This window comes from Phoxinus phoxinus (genome assembly GCF_949152265.1).
Source record: "Phoxinus phoxinus genome assembly, chromosome: 13".
Classification (NCBI taxonomy): domain Eukaryota; kingdom Metazoa; phylum Chordata; class Actinopteri; order Cypriniformes; family Leuciscidae; genus Phoxinus; species Phoxinus phoxinus.
In genome coordinates this window covers 3,026,964-3,053,039 of record NC_136888.1, presented here as the reverse complement: position 1 = coordinate 3,053,039, position 26,076 = coordinate 3,026,964, and the positions used below count along the sequence as shown (strand labels likewise).

General features: G+C 39.6%; 1 protein-coding gene across 1 annotated transcript in view; it reads left to right on the top strand.

Moving 5' to 3' along the window:
- The first annotated feature begins 382 nt into the window (after positions 1-382).
- flvcr2a (FLVCR choline and putative heme transporter 2a) overlaps positions 383-26,076 on the top strand; it is a 46,059-nt gene continuing 20,365 nt past the window's right edge. The window contains exons 1-5 of the mRNA XM_079633083.1: positions 383-1,169; positions 10,072-10,213; positions 11,394-11,534; positions 22,850-22,917; positions 23,574-23,677. Coding sequence (XP_079489209.1) covers positions 624-1,169; positions 10,072-10,213; positions 11,394-11,534; positions 22,850-22,917; positions 23,574-23,677 — 1,001 coding nt within the window. The 5' untranslated portion in view covers positions 383-623. The remainder of the gene's footprint in view (positions 1,170-10,071; positions 10,214-11,393; positions 11,535-22,849; positions 22,918-23,573; positions 23,678-26,076) is intronic.

The following is a 26,076-nucleotide window of genomic DNA, read 5'->3' as shown; positions in this document are numbered from 1 at the left end:
ATCATGCCATTATTAAGACTGTTATAATTTCGACTTTATCTCATAATTTACATTTTTACTTGGTGTCATAATTTTGACTTTTTATTTAATTATATTTCTAACTGATAATAATGTCATACTAAATCATAATTATGAGATAAGTCTAAATCATGAAATATTATGTATTAATTGCAACACTTAATATGTCCCAAAAAAAATTTCATTATGAATTTTTAATGTCATAATTAAGATTTAGCAAAGCACTTTTCTAATGTGGCCACTATACCACTATTGTTCTTATTCGGATATATGATAATGTGTTGGTTTGCGCAGAAGATCATGATTAACAGTAGATCACGTGCTCGAGTTTCTCTGTTATGATGATGTAGGGTCTGAACTCTGAAGCTCACGCGCATGAATCGATGCAGAAGTAGAGTTGATGATTCTGTCTTCACTCTTGAACTGAATCAGTTTTTATTGGGTCTGAAACAAAGTCTGTCCTGATGTTTTGGGACTCGTGTGATCTTGGGAAATCTGCTACGATTAAATGTATGCGTCTGGAATATAATGTCTTAATATAATAGAAGGACGCGATTCTGGATTCATGAGCAAGTTTGACTGACGGTAGGTTTTAACTGTTGAAAATGTGCGAAAAAGGCGACTCTGGAAAGGGCGATCTTCCGACGAAAAGTGACATGGATCACGTCGAACTCCGCGAGCGCAGAGACACGGACACTGTTCCCAGCGGTGACACTCGTCTATACCGGAGAAGATGGCTCATTCTGCTCCTCTTCAGCTCGTATTCCCTGTGCAACGCGTTCCAGTGGATCCAGTATGGGATCATCAACAACATCTTCATGAAATTCTACAACGTGTCTTCATTCGCCATCGACTGGCTGTCGATGATCTATATGTTGACTTACATCCCCTTAATATTCCCAGTGACATGGTTATTGGAGAGGAAGGGTCTCCGCGTGATCGCGCTGTTCGCAGCCTCCATCAACTGCGCGGGAACCTGGATCAAAGTGGCCAGCGTCCAGCCAGACCTGTTCTGGGTCACTATGCTCGGACAGTTCACCTGCTCCTTTGCTCAGGTGTTCATTTTAGGGATGCCGTCTCAGGTGGCGTCCGTGTGGTTCGGTTCTGATGAAGTGTCCACCGCCTGCGCCATCGGGGTGTTTGGAAACCAGGTGCGTAAAAGCGCACGAACTGTAACATTACGCGAAACACACACCTCGTGCGCTACTTTCATTTAACTAATATTAATCGACTAGGTTACACTAAACCCTTACGAAAATTAACCATGGTTTTACTACCAAAAAAAAACATGGTTAGCATAGTCTACTATAGGCTTAGGCTAGTTAAACCATGACCACAAATGAACCATGGTTTTGCTAAACTATTTAACCATGAAATTTGAAGTACCGGTAAATCACTGGTTATAGCCTACAAATGGTAATCAGTCTGCCAAAAAAAAAACATGGTTAATACACTTCTACCACAATAAAACCATTCCATAAAACCAAGTTCTCAGATCTTCCCCGAATGAGTCGTGTGCATTTTTAACGTATATTATAGAAACCCGTAGAGAGCATATTTGAGGTTGATACAGTAAGGGGTTATGTTAACAGACATGCAAGTTTGAATTAAACTACAACTTATGATAAATTACCCTGTTTTTTGTCGGACGCAAATTAGGCACTAATTGGAGCGTTTAAACCTTGTAGGCCTATATTCATTACGCAAGTAGATACATTTCTACAGCGTTTTCAAACAACATTCCAGTAACCCAGAAAGTTAGATTCGGCTGCAGGTTTGTCTGACTCGATCACACTGAATAGTCGCTCACTTACACTCTTAAAAGAGGCTCTTTATTTGACATATGAAGAACATCCATGGGACTCCATTGCACATAAGGTTCTTTAGTGCAAAATGTTGTTTTTCACACTAAGAAAAAAGTGGTTCTTTTAAGAACTGAAAGGTTCTTTGGGGAACCAACCAACAATGGTTCTTTGGCGTCACTGCGAAAATCATCTTTTGGAATATGGAGCTAATATTATGACAAAATGATTTGAATTTGAATTGTGTAAATCTGAATTATTTGCAAGTGTAATCTAACAAAATTGAATTTTAGGTGGTAGTTTAAATAGTTCTGAATTTGAATTTTTTTAAACGAATATTGAACATTTGAAATTTAACAAATTGAAATGTTTTTATGGCTGAATTTTATAGACATGTATTTTCAAACAGTAATATTCAGTTAAAAAAAATTCAGATTCAAGTTTTCAAGATGAAGAAATTCAGAACTTCAAATTCAGTTTTCTAAAATTCAATGTCAAAAATTCAAGTTCAAAAATTCAGATCTGACAGAAAGTAGGTCACAGGTCATCCACAGGGAAGAGTAGATGATCTCAGAAAAGTCGAACAGAGCATTTTGGCCAGTTGCCACTCTCTGAGGGACATTCTAAAACGCTTACGTGAAAAACGCTTAACGTGGCTCACTGTACGAAGACAGTGATATTAAAGGACCAAACTCAGTACAAATCATATTAATAAACCATACTTTGTATGAAAAATCAGATGAGCCCAGAATACCTACGCAACGCGTTTAATTGTGCGTTAAGCATTTCCTTACCATAGAAAACCGTTATAAGAAAACGCTTAACGTGGCTCACTGTACAAAGACAGTGATATAAGGACCGTACACATCATATTAATAAACCATACTATGTATAAAAAATCAGATGAGCCCAGAATATGAACGCAACGCGTTAAGCAAATTCCTTAATAGAAAACCGATATGAAAACGCTTAATGTGGCTTACTGTACGAAGACAGTGATATTAAAGGACCAAACTCGGTACAAATCATATTAATAAACCACTTTGTATAAAAAATCAGATGAGCCCAGAATATGAACGCAACGCGTTTAATTAAGCATGTTCTAATCATATAAAACCGTTATAAGAAAACGCTTAACGTGGCTTAATAAACCTTAAATGGTCCTTAATAAACCATAGGCCTACTATGTATAAAAAATCAGGTTTAAGGTTTATTAAGCCACGTTAAGTGTTTTCTTATAACGGTTTTCTATGATAAGAACATGCTTAACGCGTAATTAAACGCATTGCGTTCATATTCTGGGCTCATCTGATTTTTTATACATGGTTTATTATTATGATGCGTAGGCTACTGAGTTTGGTCCTTGTCTTTGTACAGTAAGCCACGTTAAGCGTTTTCTTATCGGTTTTCTATGGTAAGGAAATGCTTAACGCGTTGCGTTCATATTCTGGGCTCATCTGATTTTTTATACAAAGTATGGTTTATTAATATGATTTGTACTGAGTTTGGTCCTTTAATATCACTGTCTTCGTACAGTGAGCCACGTTAAGCGTTTTTCACGTAAGCGTTTTAGAATGTCCCTCAGAGAGTGGCAACTGGCCAAAATGCTCTGTTCGACTTTTCTGAGATCATCTACTCTTCCCTGTGGATGACCTGTGACCTACTTTCTGTCAGATCTGAATTTTTTAACTTGAATTTTTGACATTGAATTTTAGAAAACTGAATTTGAAGTTCTGAATTTCTTCATCTTGAAAACTTGAATCTGAATTTTTTTTAACTGAATATTACTGTTTGAAAATACATGTCTATAAAATTCAGCCATAAAAACATTTCAATTTGTTAAATTTCAAATGTTCAATATTCGTTTAAAAAAATTCAAATTCAGAACTATTTAAACTACCACCTAAAATTCAATTTTGTTAGATTACACTTGCAAATAATTCAGATTTACACAATTCAAATTCAAATCATTTTGTCATAATATAAGCTCCATATTTTGGAACCCTTGGTATGAAATCGCGTCATTCGCGTGCACGTGAGGATGTAACTATAGCAACAGCTGCTGCTTTAACAGAAACGCGCTTTTGAGTTTAAAACGTGAGATGGAAGGATTCAGTTGAACTTCTTTTAAAGTCGGCATGAAAAACAGAAGTTGTGCTGGTCTTTTCTTCTCTATTGTGTATATCACTCACTTCTGGAACAAGAACACATGTGGGCGGGGCTTGATTGTGTCTGTGGGGAATTGATTGGATGGTTGTGGTTTGCTATTGGTGGATCTTATGTGAGTGACGGGTTATAGCCCCGCCCTCGTCATCAGAGAAGAGCAAGAGGAACTTATTCTGATTCAAGTTTATTAAAACAATAATGATGTGCACAGATAAATAATTTTATTATAAATACTGCAAGGTTAAATAAAAAAATTACCGGTAGTCTATTTTGATTTCAAGGTGACTTGAGCACTGAGTTAGAAGGAAAAGACATGAGTTTAGCCGTCAGACACGTCCATCTAGTGCAATGGAAACAATGGAAAACGGGCCAATGGAATGCAAAAATACATTCACGACTACTTTACAATTTTTTTTTCTGTGTTCGGGAAACATTTGTGTTTGAATATGCTTGTAAAATAATACCTGGCGAGGAAAAACGCTGCTCTTTGTGTTTGCACCTTGAATTTTACTTGCTTTTTATATATAAAACTCATTCAAGCACGTTTACTAGAGTAATTGTATTTAATGACTGAAAAGAGTATATAGTGGAACACGGAAAATATTTTTTTCTTGAAGCTCCTCATATGCTTTTAATATACAGTATAAAATCCACCGCATAATTTAGCGAACACTGATAAAGTCACAGTAAAACACAGTGAATATAACAGCTGACGTGAAACACCATCCTCATCCTCATGGATATTGCTGTGTTTAGAGGCGAGAGTGATAATCTCAGCAGATTAGATGGATAAGGACATGTGCATACAAGCGTGAGAAGTTTCCACTCGTTTACACGGAAGAAATGCAGCGCAAGAATGATAAGACTATCCACTTATCTAAGTTAACACAGGGACAGGGATTTTATTGTTATAATATTATTCTAATATTAGAGTTATTATTGGCTGGCCGAAGAGCACATGCCACACAGAACCAAACACAAACCCAGCGGGTCAATTTGACATCAACAAATAGTCAAGATTTTGACCACCATGTATGATGAATATGCATATTTTCATTATATTTTTGTAATTATTTCCTTGTGGTTGTAAAGAAGCCCAACAAAGGTATCAATCCAACATGTTTTTTCTGGTCCCTACAACTCAGGTCAATATCATTGACATTAAATCAATGTTGATTTGATGTCAGGAAATAAGACGTCAAATTGATGTGAAATTTATGTCAAAACAATGTCTGAAAAAGTATATTTATTACTCATTGTAAATCAATGCGACTCCTTTTCAACATCCTAAAGACCTCGCCTGAATGATCTTGAAAGTTGTTGGCCTAGGTCTATGTATTTTGCATGTGTGCTTTTATTTATTTAAATCCTAGCATGTTTACATTTAGTTCACGTTTAAAATGACAGCAGACAGACGCTATAATTGCATATACTATAAAAGGTCAATTTTAATCTGATATTGAAGCTTGATATTGAATGATATCAAAATAGCATTAAAATGACATCCTGACATCAAATAGATGTTGAATTGACATCAAATGCCAACAAAGTATGACATCAAAATGACTTCAGCGTCAATATGACTTAAATTTTTTTCTTTTTTCGTGACGTAATTTTGACATCAATGTTGATATCATATTGATGTAAAAATGTACATCAAATGTCCACTGGGAAACACTCGGCAGACGAGCAGGACAAATAATAAAACATATGCGCTTGCATATATTATTACTTACAGAAATAATACAAAATAAATAATGCTCAATATACAGATGCTGCAGGCACACGATGTGAGGCAAGATGAATGAAATGCACAGATCATAATATATCTGGCATTATGAAAATCAGAAAGAGAATTTAAAAGACAAGAAAATCAAATGTCCGGGTGTTTACTGAAACTATTGGCCATTTGATGAACGTTGAACATGCAGTGAAAAGCTACAGGACTTTTTAATGCGGTGGGTGTGGAAGTGCTAGTGCACTGACGGCTTGAGATGTTAGACTGTCCTCAGACACACTTCTCAATTACCTGCTCTGAAATGAAATATGACCCCTGTGACCCCATGGCTTTGTAGCACGCTAGTAAATAACAAAAATCCTATTTCTCATCATCGCTCTGAACGCTTTCATCAAGGGTCGCGTTTCCCCTCGTGTGCTCAAGTCATGCCGAAAGAGCGTAGATGAACGCACATGAACGCCACAAAGTCGTTAATACCAAGTCCCCTGTGCTGAAAATCAAAATTTTAATGTAGTTTATGTGTCTATGTGGTGTTTTTAATCTGCTTTAACACACACCATGTGTAAGTTCATAAGTGGACGGCATTGCTGAGTATTTTCTGCTTAAAACTGCAGTGAACCAAAGACAGTCTCAAACACACGGTTTGAAATCGCTGGTGTTTCTGACGTCACACACTACCTTGTAACCAATCAGATCAACGTGTGATCGTCAACCAGTGGATCTCTGAGTGAGTGAGTGGAGGCGGGGCTCATTTGCATATTCATAGAACCCATAAACTGTAAGAAAAGACGCTTCACTCTCTTCCATTGTAGAAAAGTGAAGCCGCCAAAGTCCTAAAATGGCGCTGATTCACCCGAGTCTGCGCATTAGTGAGTGTGAAGTGGAGCCGCGATATCAAGGTCCCGCCCTCACTCTCACGGCAGACACGGTTAATACAGTTTACCGCAGAACAACTCATTATGACGGTGTGGAAATGTAGAAATTAAAGTTGAAGCTCCAATCTCCTCCCGAAAATCCCCCAAAAAGTCAGTTGGTGCCTCAGTGACTAATTCGTTTAGAGAAGTGTCAATCACAGCTGTCAATCATGACTTCACATTCAACTAACTAAGACCAAACTTTAAAAAAACGAACAGTTAAACTTACATCAGCGTGATTAAAACCTTAAATTAATCTTTGGTATCTTTGGGAAAAAAATATTTAAAGTGTAATTTGATTGTTTAGTTTCCATCAGGACGGGGTTTATGAGCTATACTGGGACTAGCCACAGATCGAGAGGCTTTTGGCCTCACTTTTCAGCAGTTGTGCGGTTAAAAACGCTTAAATATGTAATTTTGGTGATCAAAGATGAGTTTTAAGGGATAAAATGATTGACTACAGAGGGATCTTTATGATTTGTGTGCGTGTCGGTGAGAAACATGGTGGAATACCACAATACTTACAGGCGTTTGCACTGTCAGGCTGTTTTATTTGCAACAAAATAAGGTAATTGCCTGCACAAAATATGATAGCCTTGTTATATAACAATACGGTAAAGTTTACAGTGCCTTCTTAAATTAATTAAAAACATAAAGCAAAACACACCTGATGCACATCTTTTTTCTTCATTTTCTAGAAGTAGTGTTTAAAAACCCTGTAGTATTTGTTAATTAAAGGGGTCATGACATGAGAAACCAAATTTGTCTTGATCTTTTGGTATATAAGAGGTCTTTGTACCATTAAAACGTCCTGCAAGTTTCATAGCTTAAGACGTCCTCCCCATTATAAACGAATCATTTATTTAATCAAGCTCTAAATACAGCTCGTTCTGGATCCATGGTAAGAAGTGACGTCACGGTACGAAGTGATGTACCAGCGTTTGCATATAGACCGCCTCCAGCGCAAGACAACTACGCTTAAAGCGCAAGGCAACTACGCTCATTTCGTATCGCTGCGCGCCTCACAAGTGTTTAGTCGACGGACAGCGAGTGGGTCTGTGTACAGGGAAATTACGATGCCGCAGATGTGCTGTTCCTGGCTGTGGACAAACAACATCTTTGAATACGCTGCGAAAGATCCAGTCGTCAGGGGAAAATGGATGCACTTTATTTTTTGCGGACGTCTCAGTCACGGCAGTGTTAGTTTAAGCGTTTGTTCTGTACATTTGAAGGATGACTGTTTTGAGAACAAATCCCAAAATGATGCTGGCTTTGCCAGAAAACTGTTGCTCAAAGATAAGTCCGTGCCGACTATTCTGGGCTCAACAACGACGACGCAAACTGTAAGTAATGTTATTTAAAACTTTAAACTACTTTTTAAATACGCTGAATCCACAAATCCTCTGGCTGGGGGCGTTAATAATTGATGCATAGGCACTGACGTTAGCCAATCATAACAGTGGGCGTTAACACCGAACTCTTAAAGGGGAAGCACCCCCAAAACAGACTGTGTGAATCAGAGGATGAGAAACAGGGTGGGGAAAGGTCATAAATCACTACATTTTAAAAGTTTTTTGTAAAAAAAACTATAGTAATACTATAATTGCACCTAAGGGAACATAATAATAAAATAAAAAAAACCATGTCATGACCCCTTTAAGAGATGGTACACCCCCATCTCGCTCCAACGTCATAAACACGACTTCCCAACCCGTAAGTACGAACTCCACAAGAGGACTTGAATACACCACTGATGTGAATCTAATGGAGAAGACTTTTAGTTACACTACTCTGTTGCATTTGGACAGATGCTGAAAGTCAGGCCCACATTGCAGCTTGTTCACAATATTCGGCTTATGGATCTCTAGTTTACTTGCTACTTAGTGCCTCAAGCAAAGATTTGATGGCACGAACCTTGCAAACTTGAGCAAATCCAGTTGAAATCTCATGAGAACTGAGACTCATTATGGTGTGATTAATTCCACCTGTGTGTGATTAACTCGTGTGTGTTTGCCTTTATAAGCTCTGTGCTTTCACTCATTCACTGCGAAGTCTTGTTTGTGTTTCACTGCAAGTCTGAGCGCTTTATCCTGGTTACCGGTTAATGATCTTGATCTTCTGCGTATTTGCCTGTCTTGGACTCTGTTGCTATCCGGGGGGTGTTTACACGACACCGTTTTCAACTAAAAACGTTCATTTGTATGACGACGGTGTTTTGGGAGCCTGAAAACTCAAACTGAAAACGGGTTTCGTAGTGCAAGTTTTTGAAAACGGTCTCCATGTAAACAACAAAAACGTGAATCTGTGAAGATTATGGCGTCACACACATGCGTATTACATGTTCAGTCTACAGTGTTTCATCGCCATCTACTGGCCTGGCAGCAGAATACAGCGTTTTTAGCCGTTTTCGTGGATCCGTGTGAATTAGGATCGGTTTGACAATGGTGTCGTCTGTACGTGGGAAACTCAAAGAAAAAACTTCTCCGTTTTAAAGCGTATCATTGTCGTGTAAACGCACCCTTGTTTGCCCTTTTGACCTTCTTCCTGTAATTTGTACCGTGATTAGGGATTTCACCCTATTAAATCTGTGTATGGATCTTCAATCTGCACTCTAAAAAATGCTGGGTTGTTTCAACCCAATTTTGGGTCAAATATGGACAAACCCAGCCGTTGGGTTACATTTTTAAATTACATTTTTAACCCAACGTTTGGGTTTGTCCATATAAAGCATTTTTTAGAGTGTGTGTTTCAGAGCTGTTCGTAACACAAAAATCACATACACTGGGTGGCTTTTAAAATCGTGTTATATATTTCACCACAAACAATGAAAGTTTAAGAAAAGCTGCATTATAGCTAAAGCTGAGAGGTTTTTCTGTATAACATGGCAGATACGTGTAATGGCAGGTCTGTAATCTGGAGCGTATGAAAGGTGTGTATTTGCGGCCGGATCTAGGGTTGTGTGGATTTCCCTGATGTGGAGATGGACTGGGTGTGTTTTATGAACATCACTAACCTTGGGTATACGGTCACTCATTTAGAATAATAAAATCATTACACTCTGAAAAAATTTAGGGGTATTTTAACCCAAATTTGGGTCAAATATGGAGAAACCCATGCAGCCACTGGGTTACATTTTTATGCTTGAGTTTGTCCATATTTGACCCAAATTTTTTTTTTTTTTCGTATACGCATGTGTTGTGAATTAGGTGCTCCTTTGTGAGAAAAATATACCACACAAAATAACCCATGCAATTATTAGTGAGTGCAACCCAGTGTTTCCAGGCAGACTGATAAAACTGCCAGTGCCGTTAATACTGGAGGTTGCATAAAACCAGCCAATGAGAATAGAGCTTTTCAGAGTTTTTGTTTTTGCAGCATGCTTTTCAGTTTCATGAGTTAGGTCAACTCTAATTCCTCATTTCTTCCCCATCAGCTTGGCGTTGCTATTGGCTTCTTGCTCCCGCCGGTTCTCGTGCCGAACGTGGAGGACATCGGTGAACTGGCTCAGCACATCCGCACCATGTTCTTCATCACAGCCGGTGTGGCCAGCCTCATCTTTCTGCTGGTTGTGTTCGGTGAGCATCTTCAATGGATGAAGCCTCAAATTAAAAATACATGGGTAAAACTTTACAATAGGGTTCATTAGTTAACACTAGTTAATGTATAACATGAACTAATCATGAGCAATACATTTGTTACAGTATTTATTCATCTTTGTTAATATTAGTTAATAAAAATACAGCTGCTCATTGTTCATGTTAGTTCACAGTGCATTAACTAATGTTAACAAATAAACTTTGATTTTAATAATGCATTAGTTAATGTTGAAATTAATATTAACTAAGATGAATAAATGCTGTAGAAGTATTGGTAAAAAAAGGTAGTTTACTAATGTTAACTTAATGAACCTTATTGTAAAGTGTTAGCAAATAACTAAATAAATAAATGACTTGATACATTACAACTAATTTTTATTTAAATGTAATCCTGAATTTATTTTCTGCTGGTGTTTTCTGCTGGTGTTTTCTGCTGGTGTTTTCTGCTCAAAAGTGAGAGCTTTGAAGGGATTAAGGGTGTCGGCAGTTTCCTTTGTGTCTTTTTTATTCAATCAAACATACAGTGTGTGAGAGCAAAACTAATTATTTTGTAATTAAAAAATCTTTTTTTTTACTCTCAAACACAGTATGTTTGATTGAATAAAAAAGACACAAAGGAAACTCGATATAGGCGGGGACCAAAAAAAAAAAAAACCCTGTGTCATCTTGAGCAAAGTGTTCATCAGTTGTAACCTTTAAAGTGGCAGTTTTGAGCACTTTGTTTAGTCTGGCGGCCATGATCGTCCTCCTCTGAAGTACTTTCTTAATATCTGTTGTAATGTGACTTTATTTCTTTATTTTCCTATTATTTTATATATTTATTATTTCTGCAGGGTTTTTTTTTTATGGGTCTCATATCTGGTTTTACAAAATCTTTTCTGTCACTATTGATGGAGTGAATGACATGGTTTGGTTTTGACATTCTTGGAGGAAACATGAGCAGAGCAAATTTTGTTCAATAAATCCATTCGAATGCAGTTTACAGAAGTGGTGTTTACAAGCAATTTACTTCTCATGTATAATGAACGATGCTCAATGTTTTTGCCCTATCATTATATCAATGATTGTAATAATTTGTCAGTTTTGTCTAAAATGAACCCGGGTCATGTTGATGGATTGATGATGTTCTGGTTTAATGAGGAGTTTGTGTGTGCTTCAGTGTTTCAGGATAGACCGGAAAGGCCTCCGTCTCCGGCTCAGGTAGCGCTCAGAGAAATGCCCACGGGACAGAACTCGTACATGGCTTCAATCGCAAGACTCTTCTGCAACAAGCCCTTCATCCTCCTCCTCATCAGTTACGGTACACACCGCTAATTATTATTCTTATACTTAAAGCACATTCTACCGTTGCATATTTTGCTCAGTATGTCTGAACTATTGTACACTGTTAAAACAAACTGTGAAATTTACAGTAAAAAAAAAACGGCAGCTGTGGTTGCCAGTATTTATATATTATCGTTAAAAATAGTGGCAACCTTTTATGTTTTACAGGACTTAATTTACGGGAGGAAAAAACACAATGTAAAAAAAACCTGTGATATTTACTGTAAAAAAATGTCAGCTTGGTTGCCAGTATTTTACCGTAAAAAATGTGGTAGCAACCTTACTTTGGACTAAAAAGAAAAAAAAATGGCAAAAAAGAAAAAGAAAATCAGCAGGACTTAAATGTGTGGTAAAAAAAAAACAACATCAGCTGTGGTTCCCAGTACTTCACCATAAAAATACAGTAGGAACCTTTTAGTTTTCAGTTTCACGGGACAACCCTTATATTTCAATAACCGATAAGTTATCATTCACTTTCACTAAAGTATTAAAATCTGCTTTATACCTTCGTAATAAACTGATAACCACCATAAAAATACAGGCGGTAAAAAAGAAAACCACATGATGATTCAAAGTTAACCACCATTAGTTTCCCACAATCTGAGGCACATATTATTATAAAGAGGGTGCACAGCCTCATACACCTCATACACACAAATACAAAACACCATCATGGTGACACACACACGACTCCAAATAATGCCATAAACATTCAACAATATATGATGAAGAGAAGAGAAGAGAAGAGAAGAGAAGAGAAGAGAAGAGAAGAGAAGAGAAGAGAAGAGAAGAGAAGAGAAGAGAAGAGAAGAGAAGAGAAGACATCTCTGAAGATCTCAGCAGAGGATTAAACAACTCCACACACAGCATTACCAGCTTCACTTATTACTAACCTGACTAACTTTATTTCTGTCAGACGTCTACAGTTCTGTTTGAGAATTAACACAGGTTTAGATGTTGATGATTTATTGTTTCATTTAAAGTCACCATGATGGTGATCGGTGTTTGCTTTACCACTCTACAGATAAAGCGTTGTGGGAAAATTCGGTTTGCGTATCTCCCCTGAAGTGATAAAATAAAATAAAATTCTGTATCAAAATTTATAGGCAGGACAAGTAGTTTAAGGCTTGGTTTGTTGGGAATTACAAACATGCGCACATATATTCAAACACACATAACTATAGAATTAATTCTTGATGCGCACGTGAGCGTCATCAGTGTTTCTCACAGGTTCAGTTTAAAGTCTGTGTAGAGAGAACGGTGTCGTCTTAGCGGTCTCTAATTTAATAACTAATTATCGTTGCGACGGAAGTGAATCAATCAAAACTAACTTTAGCTGGAAAATATCTTTATTCAAGAACTGCTATAAAGCCAAAACAATCTGTTACCTTAAATTATACGTTTATCTCTTTAAAGCAGCTTTGAAACAATCTACATTGCTAAAAGCGCTATATAAATGAAGATGACTTGACTTGCTTTAGTTAGCCTCTTGACTTTCTAACATTAGTTTCTCTCTGGCTGCTGGAACTCTGTGTTTATAAGACACATTGGGCAAGAAGATCAGAGAGTAAATGAATCTGGTAATATTGGCTATCTATTGATGACATAATGATCATGTCGTGGCCTGATTCACTGAGCTCATATAGAGTCTTATCTTTGATTATATGGGTCATTAATTTTACATTATTGATTGTAGTAGTTCTATGATTCTACAGCATGTGATCCATCAGTGTTGTAATAATCTGAAGAATTTTATAAACATTGTGCAAAATAAAGGTGTGAACTGCTGCATCTGTCAGACACACACAGACAAGAATCAGCGTACAGTATGAGTCTCAACAATGGTGATGATTAAAGTGCAGTGCATGATGGGAGCCATCATTCAAAACTCATAAAAATCTCCCAGCATGCATTGCAGCATGAATAAATGCCTTAGTATTTTCTTTTATTATTGTTATCTGCTTTATTTTTGCTTTTGTTTTATTTGCAACTTTTTAGCAGCTTGTTTTGTGATGTTCAGAGCTTTATCTGATTATTTTGTTGATTGTCACCGTTGTTGAGATTCGCTGATGCTTGATGTCTGTGTTGGTCTGAATTGTACAGTAGTTCAAAACCTTTTTGGTACACCATGAGTTTTTAAAGTTCTCCAGATCATCGGTTTGTCACTGCTGGCTTGCATTCGTTGGGTCACAGAGCTATTATACTCAAAACATGAAATATAATAGTATTAAACATTCCCCATTCAATGAAAGATAAGACTCTTTATGAGATCAGTTAACCAGGCCACTACATGGCGATCTTATCATCATCAATAAATAGCCAACAACATCTGATCACTTTTTCTCTCTGATTTTCATGCCATAACGGATGTGTTTTATAAAGTTAAAGCAGTCAGAGAAAAAAATCTAAGGTTAGAAAAAGTCAAGGGTCAAGAGCCCAACTAAAGCAAACTCTCATTGTTCTGCCCCCGCTTCTGTGTGTACGGTGTGGCTTAGCCGGTTACATCAGCTCGGCAGAAAGTTAACAGTTTCCCCAAGACAAAGAATGAAGCTTGTTTATCCTTTCCAAACTTTACTCAGGAAGCACTGTAAAACTACAAAGAATAATACATTTCAGTATTCCATTCAAATACAGAAGTTGTTTATGAATAATATTGAAATTTTATCTGTTAAACAATATAAAAATAAATGCGCTAGCTTAATGCTAACTTTTAAGGGAATTTACATTACGAGGCTAACGTTTAGCATATGCGATCAAAATACACATTTAGAACAAACTCAACTTCATTAACAAAGGATCTCATTACTATCATTCCTAGTGCTAGATGATGAAATAACTATATGACTTCGTACTTACAGGCAAACGTGTTTTCTGGCCAAATTAAATCAAGAGAGAAAAATATGAGACCGCTTAAATTCACCGTGACATTGAACTGACGCGAGACTACTAATAAAATGTAAACACATGCTAGGTTAGGAATCACCACAAGAGGTCGCTCTTTTACCCAGAACATAACACTCCCCGCTTGTTATAATGTATTATAACACTATTCCCTTTTTACAAGTAGAACAACTTCTGAGACTGGTCTAGAATACACCCGCTGAGTACCCTGTCTGCCCACCCTCACGTCCACTTTGCGAACTTTAGAGTCTTTGCTGGGAATGGCATTCACCACCACTCCAACAGGCCATTCATTCCGCTTGACCTGAGCATCCGCTTGACTTTGAGCAGCACAACATCTCCTTCGCTCAGGTTTGGCTTGTCCATGTGCCACTTTCTCCTTGGTTGGAGTAACACCAGGTATTCTTGACGCCAGCGTTTCCAGAATGAGTCGGCCAACGCCTGTACTTGCTTCCACTGTTTGCTGTATAGGTCTTTAAGGTCATACTCTCCCGCTGGTGGCAGTACTGGGTCGACTTTCTGTGTTAGAAGCATGGCAGGTGTGAACACTGTGGGCATGTCTGGATCGGATGACACAGGAACAAGGGGTCTAGCATTCATAATGGCCATGACTTCAGCCATGAGTGTGACCAAAACTTCATGAGACAGGTGGGCAGTGTTTGTCTGTAACAACAGTGCGTCCAGTATTCTACGGGCAATACCGATCATACGCTCCCACACTCCACCCATATGGGAGGAGTGGGGAGGATTAAAGGTCCAGGTGCAGCTTTGATTGTGAAGGTAAGCATTTAGTTCCTGATCATCAGATTTGATCTGAAGTTCCTTGCATGCCCCAATGAAGTTCGTTCCCTGGTCAGAACGAAACAGGCGGACAGGACCACGGACAGCTATGAATCTCCTTAATGAATTAACAAAGCTTGAGGAGGACAGAGACTCGAGCACTTCGATATGCACAGCTCTTGTTACCATGCAAGTAAAGATGACTGCCCAGCGTTTGTTCTCTGCAATGCCGCCGCGAGTTCGTCTTGAGCTTACGGTCCATGGGCCGAACACATCGACACCTACATTAGTGAACGGAGGACCTGGGTCGAGTCGTTCAGAAGGTAGGCTTGACATTTGTTGTTCTTCCAATCTTCCTCTCAGCTTATTACAGGTCACACATCTATGTATGATGCTTGACACCAGTCTCTTGCCTCCAATCAGCCACAATCCAGCAGAGCGAACAGCACCCTCTGTCAGATGTCTTCCCTGATGAGCGACCTTTGCATGGTAATGCCTCACCAATAAGGTAGCTACGTGGTGTTTTCTGGGGACAATGATTGGATGTTTCTCTTCCCAGGGTATTTCAGCCAAAGGAATGCGTCCTCCAACTCTCAGCAGGCCATCCTTATCCACAATTGGATTCAGTTTCCTCAGAGGGCTCGACTTTGGAACGACTTCACCTCTGGAAAGGCATTTCATCTCTTGTATCATCTCAGCAAATGTATCGTGTTGAGCGTTTCTGATAACTATTAGTCTTGCTTGTGTCAGCTCATCCGTATTGCTGATTGAGCCCTTTGCACAAGACCTGACCTTGTGTATGAGCTTGGTAACGGCTCGAATAAGTGACTTCCAGCTGGAGAAGCGTTCAAATCGTTTTGATCCCAGCTCTCCTTTTACGGTCTTGGTTATGAAAGTTTGGATCTGTGAGCGTACATCTGCGTCTGCTTCAGGGTCAATGAGCTCAAACTTCTCTGGTGGTGAGGTGTCTTTGGCTAAGAAGGCTGGACCTTTGAACCAGTTGGTGTCTTTTAACATGGCTGCTGGCACTGAGCGAGTCCCATGGTCTGCAGGGTTGTGTTCTGTGCTGACAAAGTGCCATTGTTCCGGGCTTGAAGACTTTCTGATGCGTGTGACTCTGTTGGCGACATATACATATAATCTTCTACTTGTGTTGTTGATGTATCCCAATACAATCCGACTGTCTGTGTAGAATGTGACTTTGTGGATGTCTACATCGAGCTCTTCTTTAATTAAGTCTGCCAATTCAACAGCCAAGACAGCAGCACAAAGCTCGAGCCGTGGAACAGTGTGCGGGGAATGAGGAGCCAGCTTTGCCTTGCCCATGAGGAAACCAATGTGAGTGTGTCCATTTTTATCTGTTGCTTTGAGATAAGCCACTGCTGATATGGCCATAGTGGAGGCGTCGGAGAAGATGCAGAGTTCTCTGTGTTTTGTGGAGCACAAGGAAACTGGCACATATGGTCGGTCAATTTGAAGCTGCTCAAGCTCGCAGAGTGAGTCCGTCCACATTTTCCACTGTTCCTCTTTCGGCGCTGGCAGAGGAGCGTCCCATTCAGCTGAATCGGCAGACAGCTCCCTGACTAAGACCTTTTCTTTGATTGTGACAGGTGCTACAAGCCCCAGGGGGTCGTAAAGTCCATTGACTGTAGACAGGATTCCCCTTCTAGTAAATGGCTTCTTCTCTCTAGATACACGGAACGTGAACGTGTCTGACTGCAAGTTCCAGGTGAGTCCCAAACTCCGCTGCAGTGGCAAGGGGTCAACAGTTAGCTCTAGATCCACCAAGTCTTTGGCCCGCTCCTCAGGGGGAAAGGCATCCATCACAGTACGACTGTTAGAGGCTATTTTGTGTAGCTTGATGCTTGACTCTGCTAATATCTCTTTTGTGTTTTCAGTACAGCGATGGCCTTTTCGTCGGTGGGGAATGAGGAAAGTCCATCATCAACATAGAAATTTCTCATGACGAACTGTGTAGCTTCACTGTCCTGTTCCTTTGCTCCATGCAAGGCTGCTCTTCTCAGGCCGTAGATGGCTACTGCAGGGGAAGGAGAGTTGCCAAAAACGTGCACTTTCATGCGATACTCAGTGATGTGTTTGTTTGGGTCGTTGTCTTTGAACCACAAAAATCTTAGAAAATCACGATGGTCTTCCTGGACAATGAAGCAGTAGAACATCTGCTGGATATCTGCAGTTACCGCTACAGGCTCTCTGCGGAAACGCATGAGGACCCCCAGTAGGGTGTTGTTCATGTCAGGCCCACTGAGAAGAACGTCATTAAGGGAGGTGCCTTCGTGTTTCGCACTGGAATCAAACACTACACGTATTTGGTCTTTTTTCTGTGGGTGATAAACACCGAATATTGGTAGGTACCAGCATTCTTGTTGTGGCCTCAGTGCTGGGGCAAGCTCCGCTTGATCAGCATCAAACATTGCTTGCATGAAGTTGAAGAAGTGTTCTTTCATGCCATGTTTCTTCTCCAGCATGCGACGGAGGGAGGCGAGGCGATTGACAGCATGTTGTCTGTTGTTGGGCAGACATGGCCTGTTTGGCTTAAATGGCAGCGGTGCTACCCAGCAGTTTGCTTCGTCTATGTAGACTTCCTTATCCATGAGGTCAAGGAACAACTCATCTTCGATGGACAGGCCAAGCTGATCGTCGCGCTGTGTTCTTTGAAACACGTCTCTGCCCAGGCTATCTGCTTCATTGGCTGCTTGAGACACACATGGAAAGGTGTGGGCTGGTACAGCGCTGTCAATCTTCTCTCGGACCATTAAGTTGCTGACGCATGGGTTAAGGATGGAGTGGCGTCCGCTTATCAGCACACTTGTTCTGAAGACGCTGGCAGTAGTGGTTTTATGTGCTCTTCCCAGACACACATCTCCGATTATCACCCATCCAAGGTCGAGTCGCTGAGCAAACGGTGCATTGTGTGGCCCATTACATTGTTCACGCACTTTGTGCAGCCGTATTATATCTCGCCCAAGTAGGAGGAGGATGGACGCGTTGGGATCCAGGGCTGGGATTTTGTCTGCCAAGTGTTTGAGGTGAGGATGATGTCTAGCTACCTCTGGTGAAGGTATTTCGGACCTGTCGTCTGGCAGCATGTCACACTCAATCAGAGTAGGCAAGGGAATGTGGATGTTACCGTCTACTGACTCCACTATGAAGTTGTTGGCGCGTCGCCCTGCTGTATCCATCACTCCTGAGCATGTCTTCAGAGTGTACCTCGACCCTGTGCCTTGAATTCCAAAATGTTCAAAGAATTATGTTCTTCCAAGGGACTTGTTGCTCTGCTCGTCAAGAACAATGTAGGTCTTCATGGCTTTGTCTCTTTGGCCAGCAGGATACACTAAGGCGAGACAGATTTTGGAACAGGATTTTGACGTGTTCACACTCCCACAGATTTCTGTGCATTTGGACGTCACAGACGGAATGGCCTCCAGCGGCTGCCGCTCCCCGCTGTGATCTATGGTACTCACATGTAGATCAGTTTTCCATGGGGCGGGCCCTGGATGTAGCGCTGACAGGTGTTTGTCACTATTGCACTCCTGGCACAGCAGAGGCCTGTTACAGTCCTTAGCGACGTGAGTGGATGAAGCACAGCACTTGAAACAGATGCGTTTTTCTTTCAGATACGCTTTCCTTTCCTCAAAAGTTTTGTTTCTGAAGCCACGACATTTTCTCAATGGATGAGGCTTGTTATGTAGTGGGCACTGTTTGTCGGGATCCTCTTGTTTCCTGACTACTGTTGTATTATCGCTGTCGCTGCCACTTGTTGAGATTTCAGTCCTCCTCACAGCAACTGATGTTCTCAAGTGATGACTGGCTGGCTGATAAACACTCTTTTCTGTCCTTGTTGCACACCATGCTCCTGTAATGCTGGCAAAGCTAGGGTCGTTGCGTGTTCTTGCCTGTTCACAAACAAAGTTGACGAAGATTCCAAAGGGAGGATATGGCACCCTGTGTTGGTCTTTGTAGTGTGATCCTACAGTAATCCACCTCTCTTGTAGGTTGAAAGGGAGTTGGGCTATTGGGCTTACTCCACGGGAGGTGTTGAGATATGAGAGACCAGGTAAGTATCCATCTGCTCTGGCTGCTTCAAGTTCCATGAGAATGTCTCCCAGTTCTCTTAACTTGTGGTTTTCTTTGCCTGAGATCTTAGGAAATTCCTCAACTTTTCTCAGAAGAGCATTTTCAATCACCTTAGGTGAGCCATAAACATCCTCCAGTCTTTGCCATAACATCCTGAGGCCTGTGGGTGCATTGTGAATGTGTACCGCTCTGATCCTTTTAGCTTGCTCAGATGACGAGGGCCCGAGCCATTTGCACAGCAAATCAAGTTCCTCTCTAGCGGAGAGTTTCAGGTCATCAGTAGAGCTGATAAAAGACGCCTTCCAGGCCCAGTAGTTCTCCGGCTTGTCGTCAAACTTCAGTAGGCCTGAGCTCACCAGCTCTCGTCGCATCAGGTACTTCCCTAGGTCTGTTGCAGCCACTGCACTTGGTGGGCTTGTGTTGTATATGGGGGGTGGTGACTGTGTGTAGTAAGATTGGGGAGGCTTGAAATCGTCAATGGTTTGTTTCACATTGTGGGAGAGCTCACCATAGCTGTATGATTTTCTCTGTGCAGTGCTGGATATCTGATTTGGGGTCCAGATTGGCTCTCCTTTGTACGAGTGGTGTTGAGTTTGTTCAAGAAACTTGTGTTCACTGATTTCACTTGGTGACGTGTTGACCTGTTTGTCACATCTGTTCGCTTCACTGCTGTCCATGAAAAGCTGGCACACTGGTGAGGTCGTTTGTGGTCTTGCATCTGGTTGTGAAACTGTAACTAAATTTACTGTATTGGCTGCTTTTGCACTCTGATAAGGCTGGTGATCTGGATGTATAATAGGAATCTCTATTGCAGCATTTCCACAATGAATTTCGACTGGAGTTAGAGGCATTGAGTTTTTTTTAATTTGCTGAAGTGGATTTAACAGTTCATATTCCTCCTCAGCAGCTGCTTCAAGGCTTTCAGCTTCGGCGTTAGCAGCAGCCGCCGCTCTTGCTAATTTCAGTTCATGCAAACTGGCGTTTAGAATGGCTTGTTGTTTTATTAGCTCTGCCTCTTTTCTAGCAAATGCAAGCTCAGCACGTGCAGCTTCTGCTTTAGCCCGTGCTTTCAATGCCATAGAATTAGCCACAGATTGTCTGCTGGTTCTTGAGCAGTTAGATATTTGTGATCTGGTTTCTAATCCATCCAAATCCTCTTCTTCTATTCTGTGTGCCATGATGGTTGTTTTAGGTGATTTTCTACTTACAGATCGACAAGTGCTGACCGTTAGAAGAGTTGCCTTTTTACTGTTCTGCCCCCGCTTCTGTGTGTACGGTGTGGCTTAGCCGGTTACATCAGCTCGGCAGAAAGTTAACAGTTTCCCCAAGACAAAGATTGAAGCTTGTTTATCCTTTCCAAACTTTACTCAGGAAGCACTGTAAAACTACAAAGAATAATACATTTCAGTATTCCATTCAAATACAGAAGTTGTTTATGAATAATATTGAAATTTTATCTGTTAAACAATATAAAAATAAATGCGCTAGCTTAATGCTAACTTTTAAGGGAATTTACATTACGAGGCTAACGTTTAGCATATGCGATCAAAATACACATTTAGAACAAACTCAACTTCATTAACAAAGGATCTCATTACTATCATTCCTAGTGCTAGATGATGAAATAACTATATGACTTCGTACTTACAGGCAAACGTGTTTTCTGGCCAAATTAAATCAAGAGAGAAAAATATGAGACCGCTTAAATTCACCGTGACATTGAACTGACGCGAGACTACTAATAAAATGTAAACACATGCTAGGTTAGGAATCACCACAAGAGGTCGCTCTTTTACCCAGAACATAACACTCATCTTCATAATGGTGACTTCAAACTTTATTATTTTCAATAAAACATCAACGTCTGAAACGTTATCTCAATAATAACTTTGATGACAAATTGGTTTGTAATACAATCTTTTAAAATTACAGGCAACCACAGCTGCCAGTTTTGTTACTGTAATCTTTAGATCACTGCCGTAAAACCTAAAATATTACTACCATATTTTTTTATTGTAAATCGCTTGCAACCAGCTGCCAGGTTTTTACCGTAAACTTTAGTTCAATGCCGTAAACCATAAATATTTCTACCGTATTTTTTTACGGTAAAGTACTAGCAACCACAGCTGCCAGTTTTTTACAGTAAATTTTAGTTCAATGTTGTTAAACATAAAAATTGCATATTTTTTACGGTAAGGTACGGTAAATACAACGGTAAGGTTTTTTTTACAGTGTACTTCCAAAATCCGTACATTTAACAGTATTTTACTGTAGAATTACATGAAATGTCCCGTAAGAGCTATTACAGTTTTTCACTGTATATAGTAAAGGTATATACTGTTAAGCAATTACCATGTCTTTTCCATTGCTTTTTTTGTAAAAAAATTTACTGTTAAAATTAAGATTTTTTTTTAGAATGTACTATTGTAATTATGAGCATTATCTAATTATATTTTAAAGTCCCCCAGTAGTAAATAACTGTATCCCTTAAATCTCATATTTGATCACACAAATTACCTATTTAAACGTTTTTCCTTGAAAAACTAAATGTCTTCATACCTTAAAATATCTTGAATGTAATGCGACACCCTTGCCTCATTTAATATACGCGGTTCTTTGAATATGCAAATGAGCCCCGCCTCCACTCACTCACTCACTCACTCAGAGATCCACTGGTTGACGATCACACGTTGATCTGATTGGTTACAAGGTAGTGTGTGACGTCAGAAACACCAGCGATTTCAAACCGTGTTTTTGAGACTGTCTTTGGTTCACTGCAGTTTTAAGCAGAAAATACTCAGCAATGCTGTCCACTTATGAACTTACACATGCTTTGTCTTAAAGCAGATTAAAAACACCACATAGACACATAAACAACATTAAAAACTGGATTTTCACCACAGGGGGGGACTTTAAACAATGATTCAGGACTTTAAACAAAGTGTCATATAAAAAAGTAAATTGTGCATAATTACCATTTACTAAACCAAACCCTAACCCTAATCTTAACCCTAAAGTCTATTTTGTCAATTAAAAGGCTAGTACTTATTTGCTTAATTGAAATCTAAAAATGCAGTCTAAAATACAGTGACCAAAAAACAACAACAACAACAACAACACTCAGCCCAGTTCGCCCAATGCCATGTCATTGCATGCTGACTATAGGGAATGTTATTGGCAGATTTTGATGTCTACGGTCATGAGTCTTTAGCTTCTAATTAACCTAGATCCCTTCCAGTTACTGACACTGTCAACAGGCCCAGGAGGAAATTATAGTCAAATTAAAAAGTCAAATATATAGACAAATATAAAAATGTATAAATAATCATGACCCAAACAAACAGCAGTGGAGTCAATGCCATTATATCTGCCCCAGTTTTGCTGCTCAAATGAACAGATTGCAGTTGTTTTCAATTACACACCTTCAAAATTAACCATCAATAATTCCACCCAATTTTAATCCTGTGATTCACATTTATTTGAAAGCATGTTTGTCCCTGTCTTTGTGTTTCCCAGGACTGAACGTTGGATGTTTCTATGCTGTTTCCACGCTGTTGAACAGGATGATAATAGAGCATTACCCGGTGAGTTCATGCTGTCCTGATCATCAGCTCTACTAATAAATCATGCGTACACTCACACAAATATTGTTTAATTTTTGGAGATTGTAATAGCATGCATGGTATTTTTTTTAATACACTGGACTACATATCAGGGTATATGATTATGGCAGTTACAAAGCGTCACAAATGTTATTTGAACTCTTCCAGTCATTTTTTGCACTGCTAACATCAATAACAGCTTTATTTGCGGGATAATCCAGGGATAGCTTTGCATTTCACGAGTATCTTTGCCTTCACGTCACGCATTAAAATTGTGTAATGCACACCTAGCTGTGGATCATCCCTTAACCATATTGTATGTATGGTAAGTAAGTATTGTGGTTTTATCATCTGACGCCAACACTGCACCATGGTTTTTCCTTTTGGTGGATCCTTTTCTTATTTGGAGAAAACATCATTTATTCACTGTGAGGGGCTTTTCAATTTCTTCATCTTTTATATTCTTAGCAAATGCTCCATTAAAGTCTGACAGTACTTTATTTTCTCAAGTGATCAGACTCAATGTATTGTGTTATCTAAACTCATGACTACCCTGGATTGAAGTGCATGAAAACATGGTCTCATGCATGCTTGATATATTGAAGATATCTCATATATCATTACTGTCTGAAGCGCAGGGTGAAGAGGTGAATGCTGGGAGAATTGGTTTGACTCTTGTCATTGCTGGCGTGGTTGGCTCTCTGATCTGTGGAATCTGGCTAGACAAGACCAAGACTTATAAGTAAGTGATGCATTCTCTATTATTACATTTCCCCCCTGAGATACACATATCATGGTAGCAAAGTTTTTTATTAAAGCTACAAAAACGGTGATATTTAAGTTTTTAATGCAGCTGCTTGGGTTTTTGAGTGGTATTACTTGTGCATTTGTGTTCCTTTAGTAATTAACATAAAATATATAGACATTTAAGATCCACAGATGATTTAATTTTTCTAGTATACACTGTACAAATTCTTTTTCGAATTTGTAAATGTATTGTGCAGGTGCAAGTTGATGAAGTAGAAACGTAGACACAAGGATATATGTGACTAATTTTTAATAAAATAAACAAGATAATACAAATGCTACATGCAAAAACTAACATAACAGAAAATAACCAAAAACTAACTGAGGAAACTGAGGAGTATAAATACACAGGGTAACGATAAACTAAACAAGACACAGGTGAAATCATCAATAATTAAATTAGTTCATTAAATCTATAAAGCAGTTTTGCAAACAAAATGTCATCGTCCAGCTCAGTTCGGCTCTCATACAACAGCGTCAGTACAGTCAGATCAATAATATTGTTGAATATTAAGCTGACAAATGAGAACATGCTTAGTAAACAAGGAAACGAGATGCTGCGTCATGGTTGCATTGATGCTATGGGAACGCTTCCACATGAGCCGCTGTCTACACACACCAATCTGACTGGCCAAACGTATGGACGTTGTAATGTTGCGTAGCGAGGCCAGAAATACGTGTTGACAGATTCAAATTGTCTGAAGAGACGCACATTCGTAACCGAGGTGTGGCACAGCATCTCGTTCCCTTCTCATGGAACCGGGTTACATATATTGTACGTAACCAAACTTCGACGCTGTTTCATACTGTTGAAACTATGGGAACTTCAATACTAATGTTGTGACTCCCAGGGTAAAAGCTTGCCCCCAATTCCCCCCGCCTCATAGGAGAGGGTGATAGCATCTGTAATCCAATGCGAGATGCGTTGCTTAGTGTTCGCGTTACCTCTATTGTGACTACCAAAGTCTACCAGAAGCTGAGAGGATCTACAGTACGCAACTGGCCTGAGCGGTGGACATATATTCTCAATGCACGGACCGGACATAACATGTGGAGGCTTTCTTGCTCCAGCGGCTCATGAGGTGCAGGAAAGAAAAATACAAAATGACCGGTTGACCAGTCGCAGAAGGAGAATAATCTGCAATATAAGGGTGCAATATAACCCTTTCCTCATCTGGCGCAGTCAGTGATCTTGAGTGATGTTAAGGCTAATAATAAAGCTACTTTTGAGAGTCAGCATCTTGTCTGAGACCGACTCCAAGGTCAATGTTTGGTCTCAGGGAGGAACTTGCAACCGGCAGCCTCAACCGTCTGGGACCACGTACGAACCGAGACACCAAAGTGTGTCCTTATCTATTCTTGTTTGGCTTGATTTGAGTGCAGATTTTGACACCATTTCACACAATATTCTGTTGAACCGTTTATCCACATGGTATTACTGGTATTCCTTTCACCTAGTTCACTTCATACCTTTCTAACCGCACACAGTTTGTACAACTAAAATGTTTTAAATCCCATGCTTCTTCTGTTGTCCCCCAAGGTTCTGTCCTAGGTCCCATACTGTTCCTAATTTACCTTCTCCCACTTGGTAATATCTTCTCTAAATGTGGTATTAAATTCCACTGTTACGCTGTTATTATACACAGGCTCCAGGTTAGGAACTTGTTAGTCATCTTCGACAGCACTCTTTTATCTGAAGCTCACATCAATAGCAAAACCAGGTCTTGTCCATTTCTCAACCCGCCTAGTTCTGCTATTCTTGTTCATTCGCTTCTCACCTCTCGCATTGACCACTGTAATTCTCTTTTATCTGGTTTACCACACAAATCTCTTCATAAACTCCAGCTGATTCAGAATCATGCTGCTTGTATCATAACCTGGACTACATCTATACAACATATTACCCCATCACTTCAACAGCTTCATTGGATTCCTATCAAATTCCACATTAAATTCCAAATTCTACTCCTCGCTTACAAATCTTTCAGATCTCTTACAGCCTTACACCCCTTCTCGAACTCTCCGCTCCTCTTCATTGGGTTTTCTCCATACACCTTCTGCTCGTCTATCCACCATGGGCCCTTTGTAATTCTCTCCCAGTTAAAATAAGTAATTCAGGCTCATTATTTCAATTAAAGTCAATTGATGTTGAGTCATTGAGTCGTGTCGTCCACCATTATAAAGCGGGGGCGCGGCGTCACTCGTTTTCTGCATCTCAGTCCTGCCATTCATACAACTTTGAAAATAATTTTTTACAGTGTAAATCTTTGAGTGACTTTTCCCCTAGACTTTTCCTAATGCCTGTAATGTGCTTTGCTCTATAATAGACCCTCT